General features: G+C 47.3%; 1 protein-coding gene across 2 annotated transcripts in view; it reads left to right on the top strand.

Annotated features, from left to right (window-relative positions):
- zeb1b (zinc finger E-box binding homeobox 1b) overlaps nucleotides 1–20,507 on the top strand; it is a 48,748-nt gene that overhangs the window by 23,079 nt on the left and 5,162 nt on the right. For both annotated transcript variants that reach the window (XM_085467521.1, XM_085467520.1), the window contains exons 2-6: nucleotides 10,423–10,578; nucleotides 15,988–16,149; nucleotides 17,042–17,244; nucleotides 17,502–17,607; nucleotides 18,077–19,779. In XM_085467521.1, coding sequence (XP_085323647.1) covers nucleotides 10,423–10,578; nucleotides 15,988–16,149; nucleotides 17,042–17,244; nucleotides 17,502–17,607; nucleotides 18,077–19,779 — 2,330 coding nt within the window. The remainder of the gene's footprint in view (nucleotides 1–10,422; nucleotides 10,579–15,987; nucleotides 16,150–17,041; nucleotides 17,245–17,501; nucleotides 17,608–18,076; nucleotides 19,780–20,507) is intronic.

The following is a 20,507-nucleotide window of genomic DNA, read 5'->3' as shown; positions in this document are numbered from 1 at the left end:
CAGAGACACAAAAAGCAGGATCCTCTTCTTGCTCTTTGGTGTTTTTCTCCCAGTATCATCTCAGCTCTCGCAGAATCCAAATCAAGTGTAGGCCGGGATGACTTGTTTAATAAAAACAGGTCAGGAAATGTGTCAGCAGCCAGTTGCTGTAAGTAATGCTGCTGGTTAGCTATAGGGTTAGTTTGGGGAAAGTTGGCTCGAAAAGGGGACTTAACAACATCATCTTTCCTGATGCAGGTTTTCCCCCCTAGGACCATCAGATAGGGTATCTCAAGTGTTTCTACTTGAGAGTACTTAACAAGAAAAAGAAAAGAGAGAACATTTCCCTGGCTGTTTCCCTGCTAAATTACTTCACATTATAGGTGACTTCACATGGAATAGTCCCGAGAGTCCAGTCCAATGATTGCAGTGTACTTGGGTAATCAGGGTCCCACCCTGTTGGCTGCAGCATGCAAAGAAACCCTGGTCTGGCCTCATGGAGCAGAAACGAGCATCTGAACAGAGCAGGAAAGAACATGACTAAGCTGAATGAAGGACAAGACAGCTGCATGTGACTCGCACAGAGTGACTGCATTGTTTGGTTGGCAGTCGCATTAGTCGCACTTTTCGAATTCATTCCACACGTGTTCCCCTTCCTCAAAAGCAACGGTTCATTTTTCTCCTGTTTACAAAGCTGGAGGAAACAAAGCAGGGCGTAATGGCAGGAGTAAACAGAAGCTGTGTTTGACTCGCTGGAGGCCCGTTAGCATAGATGGCAGAGAGGAGTGAGAGATTTGCCCATATCGATTACCCCAGCCACACCGTCGATACTCCCCTCCAAATTCTGACACGGGGAACTAATGGCCTCCCCGGGCCGGTGGCACCCAGACACACGCCCATGCGCCTGAGAACGTAATGGACAAAAGAGGGCCCGTCGATACATCACTGCATGATGAACCTGCGCTTGCCTGCTGCCTCAGCCATTTCACTATAGAGCGCCACATCCAGAGGGTGCATTAACAGTGACGCTGCTCACTCGGCCTGCCATTTTTCATCTGTCCACCCCTGTTCTACTCATCATAGCTTATGTATTAGTTACACAAAGTACAGCTGAAGGGAGTGAGTGTTGAGCAGCCCTGTGGAATAATGTGACCCCACTCCACATACACAGTTTAGTTGAGGTCTTGCATCATGTATACGCACATGCACACGTTCCTTCTCGCCTGGTTTAACAAGACAGATTTTTGTAGCTGTCCATCCAACAGGACGTCTGTAGTCCACCCTTGTGTTCATCTAACAGCAGGGTAATGGTGTGAGTGCTACTGCTTGACTGCTCTTCAGCTCTGTTCGCCCCAGGGGCTGGTGTTGTAGGGGGGGACTAACCCTTCCTGATCACAGAGGGAAAGGCCATTTTGCCTGGGGAGAAAGGAAAGGACAGTGGTGAAGGGAGTGGGGGTTGTTAGCGGAGGAGTGAGGTGACAAAAGAGCGTTTGTGGATGCAAGTTTATGTCGTTAACCCCTTTCTCTCTGCGCTTCACGCGAATAAGAAGAAACCACTGTGACAACTGCGTGGTGGCCTCGGGCGATGTGTTTGATTGCGCGCCGTGTGTGTCGGGGGTTGTGCAGGACGTTTGGCCTCTGGAGTCTTGTGACAGAGATGACATTCTGGAAACAGGAGAGTAGTTAGCTGCTGTTAAAATGCTACACAGAGGAGAGTTTTCATAAAAAAGGAAGAGCTCGCACAGCGCTTCTGAGTGTTAGCGTCGCTATTAGTGAAGCCACAGTAGGTTGTCAACACGGATCTGGACCGAGTCCTCGCTGAGGTGTGTCGACCTGCTGATCGCTATAAATGGGGAACTTGCAAGTGTTGTAAAACTAGATGCAACCAATGAGCAAAAGGGAACTTCTGGGTTATTTCTGCACTTCCACCTGTCCGTGAATGTGTGTACAAATGTGTGCAAATGTGTCTGTGTGTGTTGCCTATTGCCCTGCAGCCTGTCCCCTCGATGAGACATCTGTCAGGCAGAGCCGCAGCGTCAACACCTGACCTTTACCGAGGCACTTGTGCACCAACCAAATGTTGTCCCTTGCCCTCGCTCTTTTGGGTTAACCCTCTTTCGTACTGCCACTCCCTGGTTGTCTTGATTTCATTTGTTAATTAATATTATTATTCACATAATTTTCCTCATGCCTTCTTCTTGCAGCCCTCTGTTTCCTCTCTCTGTTTTTCATGCCAGTCTGTCAGACAGTTTGTGTCACTCCCTCCCCGGGGCAGCCATCAGTTCAGTTGAGCATCATATGTGACAGCCCAGCTTTGTCTTTTTAAGCCATTAGCAGTTCCTGTCCTCCCACTTTGCCACCATTCCCCTCTGTTTACCTCTTCTGCCCTCTTTCTGTTGCACATCTCTTGCTGCCGACTGGCCTTCTCAGTATTAATCTACATTGTAAGCGCATTCTCGGCCAGAGTGAAGAATTGAACAGTGTAAACGTGACAGCGCTGATGGCTGAATGTTCATTCGTGTTTAATGAACTGAAGTTAGCAGTGATGAGGCTGTGCAGTAAGGTACGCTTACAGGTAAGCAAGATTTAATGAGGTTTTTTCACATGGAGACTTGTTTGACCACACTCCTCCCTCTTTCCCTCCCTCCATTCTTCCCTCCCTCTTCAGAGGCCAGTGTAATTCTCCGTGCTCTGCACTCCCCCACAGTAAACTGTCAAGCCTAATACAGGCAGGAATGTCCAGTCACCTGCTCCTAAAATGCAACAGCCCTGTGCTACACTAACCTAATATAGGCCTGCACTACACAACCAGGTTGGATAACATCATCCCTGCTCATTGCATATATTTAAACACACACCTCAGTGTGCTTCAGCCAAGCTGTTAGGCCACAGTCTTGCAGTTGCAAAAAAAATCCCCCTCCCCTCCAAAAAGGAGGTTTTGGCGTTCTCCCAAAGGGAAATAAGAAGTTTGTAGGAAAAATTCACTCAAATATAAATTCTATTTTTGCTTAGATGGAAAGAAATATTCAGAGTGTAAGTAGCAAGTAAGATAATATATGCCTTAAATATATGCAAACTAGTCCTGCGTAGTTTCCACAGTCGGGAAACTAAAAAAATACCTTGCACACCCAATGGCTCAGCTGATACACGTCTACAGATCCAGCTGGCTACACTCACAATTGCTTTATCTCTGCAAGCTGCATTGCAACCCATCTCTACCCCAGTGTGCTATCTGTTTTTACTGATGCCTGCTCTCTTTAAGACTGGGGGTCTTGCTTCTCTCTTCCCCATTCAAATTTCCATATTCAATTCAATTCAATTCAATTTTATTTATATAGCGCCAAATTACAATATAAGTCGCCTCAAGGCGCTTCATAGATACAGAGAAAAACCCAACAATCATATGACCCCCTATGAGCAAGCACTTTGGCAACAGTGGGAAGGAAAAACTCCCTTTTAACAGGAAGAAACCTCCAGCAGAACCAGGCTCAGGGAGGGGCGGGGCCATCTGCTGCGACTGGATGGGGTGAGAGAAGGAAGACAGGATAAAGACATGCTGTGGAAGAGAGCCAGAGATAATAACAAGTGTGATTGAACGCAGAGAGGTCTATTAACACATAGTGAGTGAGAAAGGTGACTGGAAAGGAAAAACTCAATGCATCATGGGAATCCCCCGGCAGCCTATGTCTATTGCAGCATAACTAAAGGAGGATTCAGGGTCACCTGGTCCAGCCCTAACTATATGCTTTAGCAAAAAGGAAAGTTTTAAGCCTAATCTTAAAAGTAGAGATAGTGTCTGTCTCCCGAATCCAAACTGGAAGCTGGTTCCACAGAAGAGGGGCCTGAAAACTAAAGGCTCTCCCTCCCATTCTACTTTTAAATACTCTAGGAACAACAAGTAGGCCTGCAGAGCGAGAGCGAAGCGCTCTAATAGGGTGATATGGTACTACAAGGTCACTAAGATAAGATGGGGCCTGATTATTTAAGACCTTGTATGTGAGGAGCAGGATTTTGAATTCAATTCTGGATTCAAACATGTTCAGTCTTTACGTTTTTAAGTAAGAACAGTTGAGTTTCTGGCATTTAGATGTAATTCTCCCACTTGTTGATGACAAATAAATAGTCCAGTTTGCACACATCCCACTTTAATTTCACTTGTGTTTGCTCAAACGGCATTTGCTGACCCGGCCGCGCTACTGCCGTTAATGCTGAAGTGGCTGGAGAAAAAGGAAACAAGCCATGTAATGAAGTTTGATGCTCCTGATGTAGCTGACTACATTTAAACAGGCTGAATACCTTCAGGCAGCCGCTCTAATAATATCCTCACAGAGCCTCCACTCCAAATGTCAAGCCCAGACATACAAATTGGCAAAATGAAAGGAGAAGAACACCAATATAGTGCTGTGCAGCTTTCCAAACTCATCAGTCTGTACATGCAGCCTGAATGGAGTCTGACAGCAGAAGTGACGGGGACGTTTCATTCTGCCTGCGACGACCAAATGAGATTTGACGAAGGCTAACGCAACATTAGCCCAGGTTTGTGCTCAGTCGTCTGCCGCTTAAAGTTAGAGTGGCTGTTAACAGAAGGAAAACAACTGTTTACCCAGGTGTGCGCTAAAGGTTTTCTGTACTGGCTAAATATTTGTGTTGCTCTTTTTGGTGCAGTGTTTTTTCATGTGTGTGTGGGTGGGGGTTTCCAGTGCAGTCAGAAGTGAGGAGTAATAAAATTGCATCACTCAGGTAAAATAGTTTTGTTGGCCTGGTGGTTGAAAAAGGGAGGAAGAAAGAAAAAACAGTGACAGATCAACCGTGAAGAGGTAAAAGAGAACAGAAGGAAGGTGGTTGCTGGAAGCGTGACTGCAGGTTTTACCAGAATCTACAGCAGATGTTTCCTCTCCTCACCTCCGTGTTCCCCCCCTGCACCACCTCACACTTACCCAACTCCTACATCACTGCCTCCCTGTCACCTGCCTGTGCTGTGGATGGCTGGACCGGTTGCGGGAGTTTGCATTTTCTCACCACAGACCTGCTGAGTGTTTGAGAACAGGCCTCTTCACTGATGGACAGAGGGAGGCTTTAGAGATACTGGAAGTGGGTAGCAAAGCAGGAGGTTTACTTCTCCTTTTTTTTTTTTTAATAATTTAGTTTCTTTTTTTTGGGGGGGGGGCATCTGTGTTATGTAAATGTATCAGTTACATTCTTTTCTCTCACAGTCACTCGTAATTATTAAAATCCTTCAATAAACAAGGCAGATTTTTTAACTGCTACATTCAGAACACACATTCTCTCAATTAGGTGTACAAGTGTTATTACCTTGGATGGGGCCTTCTCACCTCCAATATAAACATGAGCTGGAGGAATAGTGTAAACTTGGTGGCAGGGCATGCTGTGGATTGTGTGTGTGTGTGTGGTGTGAAGACACCCTCTGGTTCCTACCAGCCCACCTGGCCTTATTTAGAAGAGCTAAGAGGAGCCAGAAGCAGCAACTCACTGTGGACACCCAGTGCAGTGAATGTGTGTGGTTCATCATTAGCCCTGCAGAGAAATACCATCACCGGTTCGTACCTTTACCAGCCTCCGACTCACTTATCTGGGGAGTTATTAGGACTAACTCTGACTAATAATAAAAACATGTGACCTAACAAACAAGGCCCCCCTTTTTTTTGCTTTACTTTACACTCATTAACACCCACCTTTACACCTCCAAGTATCATCATGCAGATTAAGAGAACAATAGCCTCCATTAGGTTTAGTGTTATCATGGAAAGTGCTCATCAGATGGGAGATGAGTGACCCGCAGAGGCTCATTAGCTCACGTGCTAAAACCTTGATCAGTGTCATTAGGAAGACAAAAGCCCATTGTCTTCCAGCTCACCTCTAAAGTGATTCCAGTGAAGCGCTCTGCTCCACAAGTTGTTGGAGTGCTTTGACAGATGCTGCAGTCTCATATGTGTTAATGAACGGGAATATTTTTCATTTCTAGCAGTCATAGCAAGTAAATACAGAACTGCGTTAAAAGTGACTAATTCTCAGGACTGCTATTCTTAACTTTGGCCCGTACTAGTGCTTCTGTTTTTTTGGCCTTCCCAGCCTTGCTTGGAACGGTGAGTAAGAGTCATTTGGGGAGTTTTTGGAGCTGCATGTTGTGCTGCATCTGTGGAGGAACAAGCCAGTCGCAAACTTGCTGGGAAAAACAGTCTTCTGAGACTTAAACGTCCTCTACAGCTAACTAGGTGGCGCGAAGGGATTCTGTTTTGTGTTATTCACAGTTATATCTCTCAAACCAAGCAGTTCAGGTCAGCCTCTGTCGACCTGCAGCCTGTGAGCAACCTTACCATAAAAATCCCCATTTCTTTTGTTTTGTTATCGCCACTTGAGTTGACCTTCCTGACTCTGTGGGAGGACGGCTGTTGTTTTAACAAAACCAGCAGCGTTTACCTCAGCACTGAATGAGGCGCCTCACCTTGAGACGGCATTCTTGAGGTTTTGAATGGCACGGCTTTGTTTTACTTTGGTTCGAGCTGGGGTTTTTTTGTAGTGATTGCCTTCCCTGAGAAAATGGCATTGCAGAGCCACAAGGGCAGACTCAGTGACGGCAGAGCCTGTCCTCTTTGAGGATGCCTGTGGTAGCTTCACCGCTGCCTGCCTGGCCCTGAGCTCCAAATGAGATAAGTGGCGTACCTCAATGAGGGAGCCTGTACTAAAGCTAAATATAGAGATAGAAGAGAGGTAGAAGGGCAGACAAAGAGTTGCCGGTGCTCGCTGTGAGTCAATCTGTCTAATCGTGAGCAGAACTACAGCAGACCTCACAATATGTGTCAGTCAGTTGACTGAAATTAGCAGCAGCCAGAGAACACACCCTTTGATCTGTCTCTTTAAGAGACAAACTCTGAGAAAAGTGTTTTGGTTGGACATTCCAGACATAGCTCCTACACATTCTAGTACACGAGGCTGTCAGTCAGCAACGATGAGTTATAGGTTCCTTACGGATATCCTCGTAGTTAATGAATGTTTGTTCAAAGACTGTCTGTGTCACTGTGTCCAAATCCAAAGCTCACTTTTTAAGCCAGTCACTCACACCTTCAGGGCCCTAGAGCACAGAGATAGCAACCTCCCAACAAGGCTGAGCTGAGATAGTGCCATTCCTTTCTGACACACCTCAGTGTGGCAGAGCATAAACTGCACCAAGCACTCCTCCCTCTTGTTCATCAATCAGGCCAGGTTTAAATAGCGAGAGCTTAGAATAAGAGCCGGTGTGTTTACACAATTACAGGACACTAAGTACTCGTGCAGGACCAACAAAAGTGAACCTGCATTCGGGGACACATGGCACTCAGTGTTCCGTGCCGCTGAAAGATCAGTGACAACACGTCTGCCAAGGTGATCGCCGGACCTGTTTTGGGAGTAACCCACCCAGTCATCGGTTCTTTGCCAGTAATTGATACAGCCTGGCAGGTGTCATAACAAGACAGGCCCCTCTCTCTCTCCGGCAGGCTTATTTAAGTGTGGCTGACACAGACTGCCTGGCACTGTCTTTCAAAAGACTCTGGGAACTTTGCAAATGGGGAAGGAGGGTGGCGAGTGATGGCGAGGGTGGAGAAACTCGAGCAACTGTGGCTTTAGTCTTTTACTAAAGCATTCAACGACAGCCTGCATCTGTAGCGTGTTAAAGAGAGCTTTTTGCAGGAGACGCGAGGTACCATGGAGTGCTGTGATCCACACGGAGGAGTTCTGGTGCATCTTCAGGCCTAAGCCACACTTAAAGGCTGTTATTTTCTCAGGTGTTCCACACATTGAAACCTAGAATAAGCATAGTTGAAGAAGTAAAGCTCCTCACCTCCTCCACCTACCGGCACTTTTTCTCTCTCAGATGCGTAGGAGTCATCCTCCTGTTGTGTGCTAGCATGCTAGCGCTAATGAAGCCAGCTGTCCAAACGCTCAGCCTGGTCAGCCAGAAGGGACCGCAGCCTTTGTTGATGCTAGGTGTTACATCTCCTGTTGGAACACACACTTTTGTTTCAACACCGCCAACCATTTGGCACAGGAAGGGCCCTGTCTGTTTAACTCTTCTATCACACAGACACACACGGGCACCCGCGATCCACTACTTCTATCTCTCACCCCATTTGCTGTACTTTGCTGCTTTTATTGTCCTGCTCGCTGCCACCTCCCCATCTGCACACGCCAGCACATTGATTTTCTCTCTACAGCTTTATAGTTGATCATTTTCTTTTGACACTGCCTGGCGGAGCGCGTTGGCTTTGTAATCGCTGACCTCAGCTCCACACCTGAGTGGCTGTGGCCCCACAGCCTCTCAGACTCATCCCAAAGCAGCTTCTGTTTCACAATGAAGTGCTGCACCCTGAGCGGACAATCCCCGGCTGGGTCGCTCTTACAGCAGAGAGAGAGTTTGGCATTGTTAGGCAGACAAGCAAGAAGAACCGATGCAGAGCAGTTCATACATAGCAACGCGACATCAAGCTAATTAATTATAGCTTTATTTGAATGGGATCCCAGCTTTGTGGCTTCAATTGTTCTTGCCTGTCAAGGTCTTTAAATAGATTGCAGGATGTATCCTGGATAGCGGAGCCAAAGGATGTGCAACACCCTGCCGAATGTATCTCTTGAGTGTGGCGCTCACATCACGATAAAGAAAAAGAGAACCTACTCTTTTTCTCAGAGAAAGAGGAAAGAGGTTGTGAGTGAAATAGTTCTCCTGATGAACCCCGATTGGATTTCACAGCTGCGGCACAGCAGCGATGACCCCGCGCAACGACTCGCAGAATAACAGCTCCTCTCCCTCCTCAACCGCCTTTCATCCCTCGCCGCCCCCCTCGGCCTTTTGCACAGTTACTGAGTGAATACGAACCAGTTGTAAATGACCCGCACGACGCAAAAGACAGAAGGAGAGCGACCTCGCTGAAACAATTCTCATTGATTGAACCAGAGGCTCACGATTCTCCCAGATACGCCTCCTCCTGACAAATTTGCAGCCACTTCAGAAAGAGGTGGGCGAGTGGGGATGGGGAGAGTGAAGGGAAAAAACTGTTCAGGTGCTTTGTACTCAGTGCATATTCTGTGAGTGAATGCAGGTGGTGTGTGCGTGTGATAGAGCGCGTTGTGTGATGTGAGATAAAGTAGCCAGAGAGCTAGTTTGAGCGCCGCAGCCCGGGCCCTCTGCTGATGGCGCTGCTCTCGCTGGAGAATTGATTTGGCCTCCGAGAGGATCTGTAGCTCTCTCTGTGGAACAGAGGGATGGAGGAGGAGGGGAGGAATGGACGGAGAGTGGGTGGAAGTAGCACAGGTGGAATTGAGAGATGGTGGAAATGAAAAGAAGACACGGGAGCACACAGCCAGCGCTCGCACACACACACACACACAAATGTGAAACAGACAGTCGGTCAGGAAAATTTACTCCCCGTAATAACCCTCTCTGTAGGCTGGCTGTCTCGATGTCTCCTGGCTCCTTCAGCCCGAGCAGGTCACACCGACTCCCACACAGCACACACACCACTTCAGCACGAAATCTAATGATCTCACACACTGCTTTAGTGTGCCTGTGCGTGTGTGTGCAAGTGTGAATGTTCTCTGTTCCTCTGCTGCACGGAGCCTGTTGTTCAGAAGTTTGTCTTCACCGTTGGATTCAGATCGCTCACATTTTACTGCACCGAGCATCAAAAACGTCTCCGGCATTATTTTTAACGGCCCCTCGTTCACTCCGTGTGGTTTTATTCTCTCTGGCTTTAACAACACCCCCCCCCCTCGGTAGGGGTCATTTTAAGTTTCATCTAATCTATTTAGCCTGGGTTATTGGGTTGGGTTTATTTAACTGGTGCTCCCACTCCCTGCCCCCTCCTCCTCCTGCTCCTCCTTCAGCCATTCCCTTTAATAGTTTTGACATTTAAATGACATAGTACATATATTTAACCTCGCTGGCTCCTTGCACACTCAGCGCTCGTAAACACAACGCACATACAGCACACCTCTTATTACCTTAATCAAAAAAATACAAATGCCAAATGTGTGCAGCTTCTAGGATTGTTGTGGATACATTTTTTTGTGGTCTTAGGAGTCAGTCAGCAGCACATAATGGAAGTTTTAAGACTGTGACAGCCACAACAAACTCACAATAAATCACAACAACCGACGGTCTCTTCACGTTCATCCTTTCACAGTGTAAACCGCTGCTCTCCGTCGCTTTTTGAAGCCTTGCTGCTCACTCGGTGAACAGCGGGAGACGGAGCTGCTCAGCGTACAGTCCACAGATTAGTGTTTTAGGAAAAATCCGCCTATGACAAGTGATACTGCTGTGGGTTTGGATCCCAAAGTTAGCCGTTCAATTACCAAACATTTATCTCCAATTATCTCCGTACCGCCCCAGCAGCTTCTCAAAAACATGCACCCCAGTCATTCTGATGTCTTCCCTTGTTTCTTCTTTTCCAGTCACTAACTACAATAATGTGGTGGAAGCCGGCTCAGACTCGGACGACGAGGACAAGCTGCACATCGTGGAGGAGGAAGGCAGCCTGGCGGACGGGGCCGACTGCGAAAGCACCCTGCCAGAAGATGAGCACCCCAGGGAGCACTGCTGGGACCGAGGTGAGGATGCGCAGTGTGTTGTCAGTTGTTGTGAAGCAAGCCTACCAGCTATCTTGGCCTCTTTCTGAAACACAGTTGATGTTTTTGCACCAGGAAAAAGCTCCAAACGAGTGCTCGCGTAATCTGATTTTCTGCTTTTCAGATTCGAACGTAACATGATTTAGTATTTGCTACACCTGTCTGTAGACAAATGCTGGTTTGTTCAGTATCTGAAGATGAACAACTATCAGAACATTTATATTTTTATCATTTCTCCTCTGACTGGCGTTCGTGCCACACTTATTTCTGAAAAAGCTTCTTGTTTTTTGGGGGTTGTTTATGCATTTGCTGTTGTTTTAACCTCAGCAAATGGACCGTAGGCTAAGTTAAGAAAGGCCTCGCTGACATCTGCACACAGTTAAGTACCAGGCTTTGTCTCATTGTGAAACAGAGTGTGAGGAAACAGGTACTACATCCAGCTATGGCAGGAAGCATGATATTAAACAAAGACAATGCCAACAGAGGGAGAGACCTTCAAGCAGAAAAAAAATAACCTTGTGGCCCACCGAGTCAGTGGAATGCTTTATGGCACTGGTGGGCATTGGCGGGGCCTCCGTGAACTTCTTTTTACCTCAAAGCACGCGGAAGTGACATCAGAGGCAGCTCACCGCCACAGGAAGGGGCTGACGTCACAGCACTCCCCCCTCCTACCCACACTAAACAACAATTGCAGGTGCTGAAGGACGTTGGTGTTTCAACCTGGGCTCAAGGCCTCTGTGCTGCTGACCTCACACTGCATGCGCACATAAATCTGTATTCGTACTTGTGGCGCTGTGAGCTTCAGGCTTGTGCCAAGAACTGAAGGTAATGAGATATTCAGCATTTTAGCCTGTTGTGCTACTTGGTCGTTTTGGGCTGTGATGTGTGAAACAGAAAGGAGGCTTCAGTTTAGCCAGAGCTCAGGTTAGCAGAGTGAAAATGTCCAGTAACATATCACTTTCAGTCTGTGCAGTGATTTTTTAATGTATTTTAATTCCTTTGCAGTGAACAGCCTTCAGTTTTTGTCGCACAGTCACACCACAGACCTGTGCACGCCGCAGCCACCTATTCACCAGACGATGCTGTCATTCTCATCACTGCTCTCCAGCTGTAGCTCCTCGCATCAGGGGAAAGTTGGAGGAAGAATAATGTCATTGGTCTTGGCTCGGGCTTGTGAACATTAAACACTTCAAAAGCATGAGTTACACTGAAACAGCTCAGTGAGCTGGCCGTGCTCCACAGTTATGCCTGATCAGGCATATTTTCTTTTGCCTTCAGTCATGTACAAACACACACGCTCTGTCTAGCCCACATCTCATACATCAAGCAGCATCTTAGCTGTCGCCCTGGATCGCACTGATGAAACACGGGAAAGCCGCAGTCCTTTAAACAAACCCTTGCTCTCGGCCCTTCATCTCTCCTGCACTCCTGAGAACAGAGTATCTGGTGCAAGCCTTGAAAAAGTGACCACCACCCACTAGTCTTCTCCTCAGCAGAGCCCGGTTTGCTTCAAATTAAAGCCTTGACACCCATTCTCCAGAGACTGCTGTGCTCCAAACTGGAAAAAAATGTTGTTTTTCTGCACCGTCCCTACTTTCCTTTTTTTACCTCCTCATCCATTCCCTCACCATTTCTGTCCTTGGGAATCATTCCTCTTGATTATACGGTATCATGGGTCGCCCTGCTCGCTGTCATTACTCATTCACTCCTAAATGATTGTGGAGCAGTATTGTTGCAGTAAACTGCAGTCTGCTGTCCTCTAAGGACAGGCTGACTAAGTCATGAGGAGGGAAAGGTAAAGAGAGCGGTGACCTGGGAGGGCCTCTGCTTTACATTTAATGACTCGAGGAGTGTGATTACATCTCAGAGAATAGGTAGGCTGGAGCTGGAGAGCTTTGATATGGCGAGGCTGCAGTGAAAGGCTGGGGAAACACAGTCTTCCCTGTTTCCTCACTGTTAGCTTAATATGCAGAGACAATATTTGATGCTTGCTGAAACTCCATTTTGTGGTTCTCTGTGGCTTCATGGACGCACATCAACACCTACAGTGCGTTCCTGTGTGCCTCACATCATGTGATGTTAAAACTGAGCCACGGGAAAGGAAGAAACCCCCGAGGGTTGGAAGGATTGCTCAGTAGAGACTCAGAGCACAAATGTTTGATATCACTAAGCCAAGGATAAGTAAATCATTGTGGACTTGGAAATACCTCACATCCCTTCTCCTGCTGACAGGAGATAAAGTGGAACATCTTTTCTAACGAGTGCCTGTGTGAATCCCGATTGCTGATACGCATCGCCCAGCCGAGATAGAATCGGCAGACGGGTCTGGACGCACGACCACAGGAAGCAGCAGGGGCAAAGGTTGGCCAGGGCAGGAAATGCATCATGGGACAGCATTGTATCTTGTTGCAGAGATGTGGGCAGAGAAGGGAGCGAGGGAAAGAGAAGAGGAGAGAGTGGGTGGTCTGGTGATTTTGTTCTAAGATGTGCTGTAGTTGGGTTACACCGTGCAATAAATAGTTTTTTAGACAGGAGCTGCAACAGAACATCCTGCTACAACCTCACGGGGGCCGAGTTTCTGCAGCTGTTTTGTAACTCGCTTGTGCAGCGGTGCATTCACATCCCTGTGTCAGCAACATAAATGGCCTATGTGTGATGTTTCATAGCAGGGGAGCAGCCTGATAACACGGAGCCGCCTTGGCAAAGCCCGCGAACCCTTCTGGCCGGGCTCTGTACCTAGCAAAGAGCCGAGAGAAACACGTCATACCTTTCCAACACGCACCCCCAACTGGGACTCTACTTCACACACACGCTTAACATTTTGGTAGCCTAAAGGTGTGTTTGGATGTTGCCTTTAAGCGTGAGATGGGAGCTAAACCCAGCTTGCTGTAGCAAAGTGCTGATCTGCTGTCGGATCATCAGTTTGCTACATGTGACACATGTTCTGCACGTCAGCATAACTTTAAAATATGAAGCTTTCACTTCCAACCGACTCTCGTGTCTGCCAGTTAAACGCAGCTCACCAAGCAGCAGATGTCCATGGAAGCTGCTTTCTGGGCTAATTTTGCTCAGCCCGTCATGACCTTTATCGAGCCCTGAAATAGTGAATAAAATCTGCCCATCAGATCTGTTCCATATTTAACCAATGATGGATTTAGATCCCATTAGCTCCAGTAGAGAAATTAAAATATTACCACCCACCCAAAAAAAAAGTGTTGATGAGATAAGTTTAAAACATGAAATGTAGGAGAGGTATATTTTTAAACCATTGAAAAGCATGTCTAAAAATGAGCTTCCTTTTCTGTAACTTCACAGTGTGGAGTTAGATCACATGTGTTATGTTTTTTTAAAAACAGGCCTGTCTTCTTATCTGGATTGGCCAGTATGTATCGTGCGAGATAAAATAATTGATTGATCTTCCTGTAGCAAGACACGTCTTGCTCAGAATTGGATACTTGGCCACTTTTAAACCAGGCTGATTTCATACTGTGAATATATGGCAAGTACAGTGTATGTACTTGAGACGTGTCTGCTACTTACTCACAGTTGTTCCTCTGTTATTTATTCGTGCTGTGCTTTCTCTTGTTGGACTTTGCGGAAGTGTGAATGTGACTGCTGATGATTTGTGTGTCTCTCTGGGTTAGCTGTGTGATAAACTGGTCCACCTGGTTAGGATCAACTGCGGTGACGCTCACTGGATTTAAGCAGTGAAGGATGGGATTCAACTCTGTGACCAAATTTAGATGGAAAAGGATCTCTTCCCTCTCTCTGTCTTTTCACCTTTAACTTTTTCAACTAATCTGAATGTGGTTCAGATGTGTGGCAGAGTTGTCTTTTGAATGGCTTTTTGATGAGTGGGAGGTGGTTAATTCAGCTTACCTCTGCTACGGTCGTTTTTTTTTAACTCATCAGAGCAAATGCTAGATATTGATTTTCTCATCTAACCCTTAGCCAGAAAGCCATTTCCCAAAATGCCAAATGATTTCTTCTGCTATGAAAAATGAGGTAAACATGTCTACGGGGTGTTACTGTTGCTGCTGAGGTCATGGGAGAAAAGCTGAGTGATATTCAGGGGGTTTTCAGCCCCCTAGTGTGGGCTGAGAATTCCTCGATTAGACTTTCTCAGCACCTGCTGCTGGCTTGTGTTTTCACACACACACACACACACGTTCATCAACAGACCGCCTCGTTCTCCATATTATCTCCCACGGGCTCATTCCAGGATGGGAGGTTTTCTTCAAACGGTCTTTAATAACCATAGCAACAAATGAGTGCCCTCATATTGTTTCACAGCTTTGTTAAGGTGCGCCAGAGGAAGCCGGAGTGAGGCTGTGCGTAAGAGCGCTGGTATTCACTGTGCGTCGGCGAGTCATGAAGTGCTACACCTGTTCCCGTCTCTGAGGAGAAAACAGCTGGCCCCGTCGTTCAGCACGCTCACAATTCACAAAACACAATCCTCAAATCTGCACTAAGCAGGGGTAGAGCTTAAATCGAGCCATAAAACATCTGCCTGGTAAACACCAGCGCAGTAGACTTTGCTTTTAGCTCATAGCTCACTATTCCAATTATTCTCTGTAATGACACACACAGGCACGCTAACATATCCATAATATCCATTGAGGAATAATGCTTGTGTTTAATAGCTGACATGCTATACCTGGTTCCGGCAGCCACTCCAGGAAGCGCTGCGAGAGCAGAGATAGAAAGAAGGAAGGAAGCTTTCATGCATCCCCAAGTCTGTCCTCAGGTTACACTTCCTATAACCGCAGCTTGGTCATTAGTGCTCGTTACTAGCTAGTCGGGCTCACGTGATGTGGAGAAGGAAGGCGCTCGGCTTCCACATACAGCACCTCATTTGCTGGGATATTAAGCACAGTCTAAAGGCCAAGCCTCTTCAGAGAACACAGTGTTTGTGCGTCCATGTGTGTGTGTGTGTGTGTGTGTGTTTGTGTGTGCTGGGTCTCGTGAAATGTCTGTCTGCTGCAATGCATTAGGACAAGATTCATCACCTAATTATCAGTCCAGTCTCTACAAGTGCCTTACCTAACATAGGGAACAGAGGCTGTCCACTCACTTCTAACAAAGAGCATGGTGTTCATACAGTAGCCTCTGGCCTTTGATGTTAATTAGTTTCTCATCCTATTGTGAAGTGTAGCATTCAGGATGTTGTGTTTTTCCCCCTCAACGCCGCACGCCTCGTTCTGGGCTTGTGGGATTCAGTTCAGTCATGACACTCTTTTTGACACCATGGATTATTGCATCTCATATACAAAGGTTAAGGTTTCATGTGTGCAGCGTGCATCAATAGAAAAAAAGGTGTCAAAATAACGAGGTAATCAATAACATTTCTGCAGTTGAGGCTGTAATCACTCTATGTTTGTCCTCTCGCAGTGAAGGAGGATTGTGTTTCGGATGGCGAGGATGATGTGAGCACAGACGCCCTCGTAGAGGAGATGCTCCAGCAGGGAGACACAGCCGTCATCTACCCAGAAGCCCCGGACGACGAGCCTCAGCGCCAGGGCACTCCCGATACCGGCATCCACGACGAGAATGGTACAGGGCATTGCTCGCTCTAAAACACACTTTTCATCTTAGATCTCAAAGCTACAGCAACCCACCCAGTAATTACTCGCCCCAGGGGGGCGGGGGGGAAACAGCTCTACCTGCTCACTGTATCACCTCTGGTGTTAACTCCACCCCATTAGCGCCACTTTCCGACATCATTACACACACTGCTATTTGTTAAGTGCAGCACACTGGGGCCTTTATGACTCCCGGGCTTTTGGCTTTTACCTGCTACCACTGAGAGGAAAAAAAGAAAAAGGGAGGTGAGAGGGAGGGAAGGAGGGAGGGATAGTGAGAGGAGGAGGAAAAAGCAACACCTGAGTAAATTTGTCACGTCTGTGTGAGCTCTGACTCACAGCTACCTGAGCGATAATGTGTGTGCATTCCCATCTCGAGGCCCTCACCTGTCCCGCAGGGGAAACTTAATACATCACCTGTTAACAAAGTAATGTTTTACCTGTGTGGGAGCTGGCCAACTGAGACCCTGTGTTAACCAGATTGGATCCAGACGGGAGGCTGTTGTTTACCACGCTCACTTTTCTCCGCGTGCGTGGGCGTTTTTTGAAATGCTTCAAATGCGCAACAGGACATCGGATCATGAGATATGAAGGGAGTGAAAGCTGCAAGTGCTTCTGAAGTGCAAATGAAGTCTCAAAATGTGGTCGTATACATATGTTTTGTTTACAAAGACAGGCAGGCATTTGGATAGATGATTAATCATCCATTTGGGTACCTGTGTCCTGTTTACCTGTGGGGGAGGATCCCTCAGGGATTGGTTAAATAGCACAGGAGTCGCACTGTGGCAGGCCACGTGTAACATCAGGAGTTTTTAACCCCTTCTTCTTTCCCCTGCTCACTCTCTGCCCTTCTTTTCCACTAGGAACTCCGGATTCATTCTCTCAGCTGCTCACCTGTCCGTACTGTGCACGGGGTTACAAGCGCTACAGCTCTCTGAAGGAGCACATCAAGTACAGGCACGAGAAGACGGAGGAAAGCTTCAGCTGCCCCGAGTGCAACTACAGCTTCGCCTACCGCGCCCAGCTGGAGAGGCACATGACGGTCCACAAGAGTGCACGAGATCAGGTAGAAACTGACTTCTGACAATTTCTTTTTCACAGAACGATTAGAGATGATTTGTTCCAGTAGCACACCTGCTTGCACAACGCTGTAGCGATTGTTCAAATCGACCCTGCTTATCTTAGCTTAGTTTCCTTAGCAGCTTCCAAACAGGATGAATAAACAAGAACTTTTGCCCTCCATTGATTAATGACATGAATTAGTCGCAGTTCAAAGGTTGCGTTTCCACTGTATATCTCACTGCCTCACCCCTCTCCCGACAGAGACACATCACACAGTCGGGAGGCAATCGTAAATTCAAGTGCACTGAATGTGGCAAAGCATTTAAATACAAGCACCATCTGAAGGAGCACCTACGCATTCACAGCGGTGAGTGGACAACCCCTGTCTCCATGGCAGCGTATTGTGTATGCGTGTGTGTGTTTGTGGATGGGCGTGTGCTTGGACGTGAGCGGGGCGGGCGTACGCCTCGCGAGCCTCTGTTGGCCGCAGATGTTTGAGTCTCCTCTGAAGCAATATTTATGTTTTATTTCTGTTTCAGCCAATTCCCCATATTTAGATATCCTTCATCATGTTTCAGTCCATTGTGTGCTCTTCCTTAATGCGCAATAATTGTGTTTCTTTTGGCATTATGGGACAGCAATTAGAGAAGGGCATTTCCCACTGGTGCTATTACATCAGCGTTTAAGCATCATTGAAATGCATTAGAGCTTTTTCCTGTCGTGCTGCTCATAGCCTAGCTTGCTCATTTAGCTTCATTCACTAATGGAAATTTGTTTCTCCTGCCCCCAACCGCCCTTTTCTTTTTCTCCCTTGTACACATTGTGGTTTTATCCAGGAGAGAAACCCTATGAGTGCTCCAATTGCAAGAAGCGCTTCTCCCACTCGGGCTCATATAGCTCCCACATCAGCAGTAAGAAGTGCATCAGCGTCATCTCAGTTAACGGCAGATCGCGCCTAGGAAACGCCAAAACCCAGAGCCAGGGTCAGTCACCAGGACTTTCAACACCACCCTCGGTCCTCCGCACTCAGATTAGGGAGAAGCTGGAGCACAGCAAGCCCCTGCAGGAGCAGCTGCCGCTAAACCAGATCAAGACAGAACCTGTAGACTACGAGTACAAGCCAACAGTGATATCGTCCCCGACTGTGACCGCCATGAATGGCGGCGTTTTCGGCGGAGGAGCTGCAGCTCCTCTGCAGGGCACAGTGCAAGCTGTGGTCCTACCCACTGTGGGGCTGGTATCGCCCATCAGCATCAATCTGGCAGACCTGCAGAATGCGCTCAAAGTGGCGGTGGATGGTAACGTCATCCGTCAGGTGCTAGAAAACAATGCCAAAGGCCAGGTGAACTCGGGGCTAACCACTGGAACGCTTCACACCCCACAACAGCAACTCATCTCAGCCATCAGTCTGCCAATAGTGGGTCAGGATGGAAATGCAAAAATCATTATCAACTACAATTTGGACCCCAACCAGGGTCAGCTAACAGCCCATAATCTAAAGAAAGAGCCAGAGCCTATGTCACCAGCTCAAACCACCACCAACACGTTCAAGTCCCAGAAACTCCCAGAAGATCTGACTATCAGAGGCAACAGGGCCAATGAGACAAAAGAAAAAGAGGAGAAGACCACTAAGACTTGTCTCCTGTGTGACAACTGTCCCGGTGGGCTGGATGCACTCCACGCCCTAAAGCACTGCAAGAAGGATTGTCTCAAACTGAATGGCGCAGGCCTGGATAGGTCCGATTCTACTGTTGCTGCCCTGCTGTCAGACGGAGGTCTCTGCAGCCAGCCCAAGAACCTGCTGTCACTGCTCAAGGCCTACTTTGCCTTAAACGCAGAGCCCACCAAGGATGAGCTGGCCAAGATCTCTGACTCGGTCAGCCTCCCGGTCTCTGTGGTAAAGAAGTGGTTTGAAAAAATGCAGGAGGGTCAGATATCTCTGGGTGCCCCAACACCTCCCTCAGAGGAAGAGGACACTTGTGAATCTAACAGTGTGGTGTCTCTGGTCCCAGGGAAGGACAAAGCCACTATAATTCCTCCTGTGACCCAGGACAGCCCAACAGAAGCTACCCCAGCAGAGATCAACGGCACTCACAGCTCGCCGGCCTCCCCTTCGCCACTAAATCTGACAGCCGGAGGTCCTGGCCCAGCGAAGAAAACCCAGAGCACCGAGGGACCCCTAGACCTATCGCTGCCGAAGCCAGCCAGAGATGAAGCAGAGAGAGCGGCCAATAAAACCTGCCTTTACCCCTTCCCTTCCTCTGGCTCCGCCAACATGGACGAACCCCTAAACTTAACTTGCACAAAGAAAGAGGCATTGCCACTCTCAGCCATGGGCACCTGCCCCACCGCACTGTACGCCAGCCAGCCAAGTGCCAAATCTCTTGACATCGTCACCACAATGCAATGCCTAAGAGCACTAGCCACCAACAACAAACAGACTATCTTGATCCCCCAGCTGGCTTACACCTATACCACTACAGCAAACAGCCCCGCAGGGACCGAAACGCACGAAACCATCCACCTCAACGGAGTCAAGGTGTGCACCATTTATGTCCCCTCATTTTATTAGTAGCAGAGCTGATACAATGATGCTACTCGTATTTGCACACTAAATATGAAGCTAGCTAGCTTATGTAAATATGTAAAACAAAGGTTCTGACTCATCGCTAATAGGACACACTAATTAACTGTTACCTTTTATTTACGTGCCAAAGGAGACAGAAAGGGTTATGTTACCTTTTGATAGAGCCAGGCCAGCTGTCACGCCCCTTTCAAGGCTTTATGGTACTCTAAGCTAAGAGGCTAGTGGTAGCTTCATATTTTCCCATCTCTTAATCGTTTAATCGCTAGCTTAAAAAGCTAAACTATTACACCCATTTCCAGCTCTTTGTTTTTATTCACAGAGCAGTTTTGCATGATTTACAGTTCAGATTAATCCCGGTGCCACTCCTTTATTCAGCAGAATAGCTCCCTTTAAGCATATTTTTCATAATTAACACTTTAATTCTAATGCTTACAAAAGAGCTTAATTAACTAATTAAGCTCTTTTGTAAGCATCCTGAGTTATCAGAAAATATGTTTGCCTTCAATTATGTGAGTTATATAAAGGATTGAGGGTTTAATCCATGAACAACTTTGAGAATCAAGTGCATCGGAATCAAGTTGGCTTTTATCTTTTTCGGAGCAATCAGTCAAAACATTCAATCCATGTACGGGCTTGTTGTTCAGAACCACCATCACCTGATAGATAGTCTGAAACCATCC

This window comes from Copadichromis virginalis, linkage group LG9 (genome assembly GCF_057382275.1).
Source record: "Copadichromis virginalis isolate Kocher_CV1m ecotype Utaka linkage group LG9, C_Virginalis_male_GT1.1, whole genome shotgun sequence".
Classification (NCBI taxonomy): Eukaryota; Metazoa; Chordata; class Actinopteri; order Cichliformes; family Cichlidae; genus Copadichromis; species Copadichromis virginalis.
The sequence above is the reverse complement of the archived record's forward strand: the minus strand, read 5'-3'. Positions and strand labels throughout refer to the sequence as shown.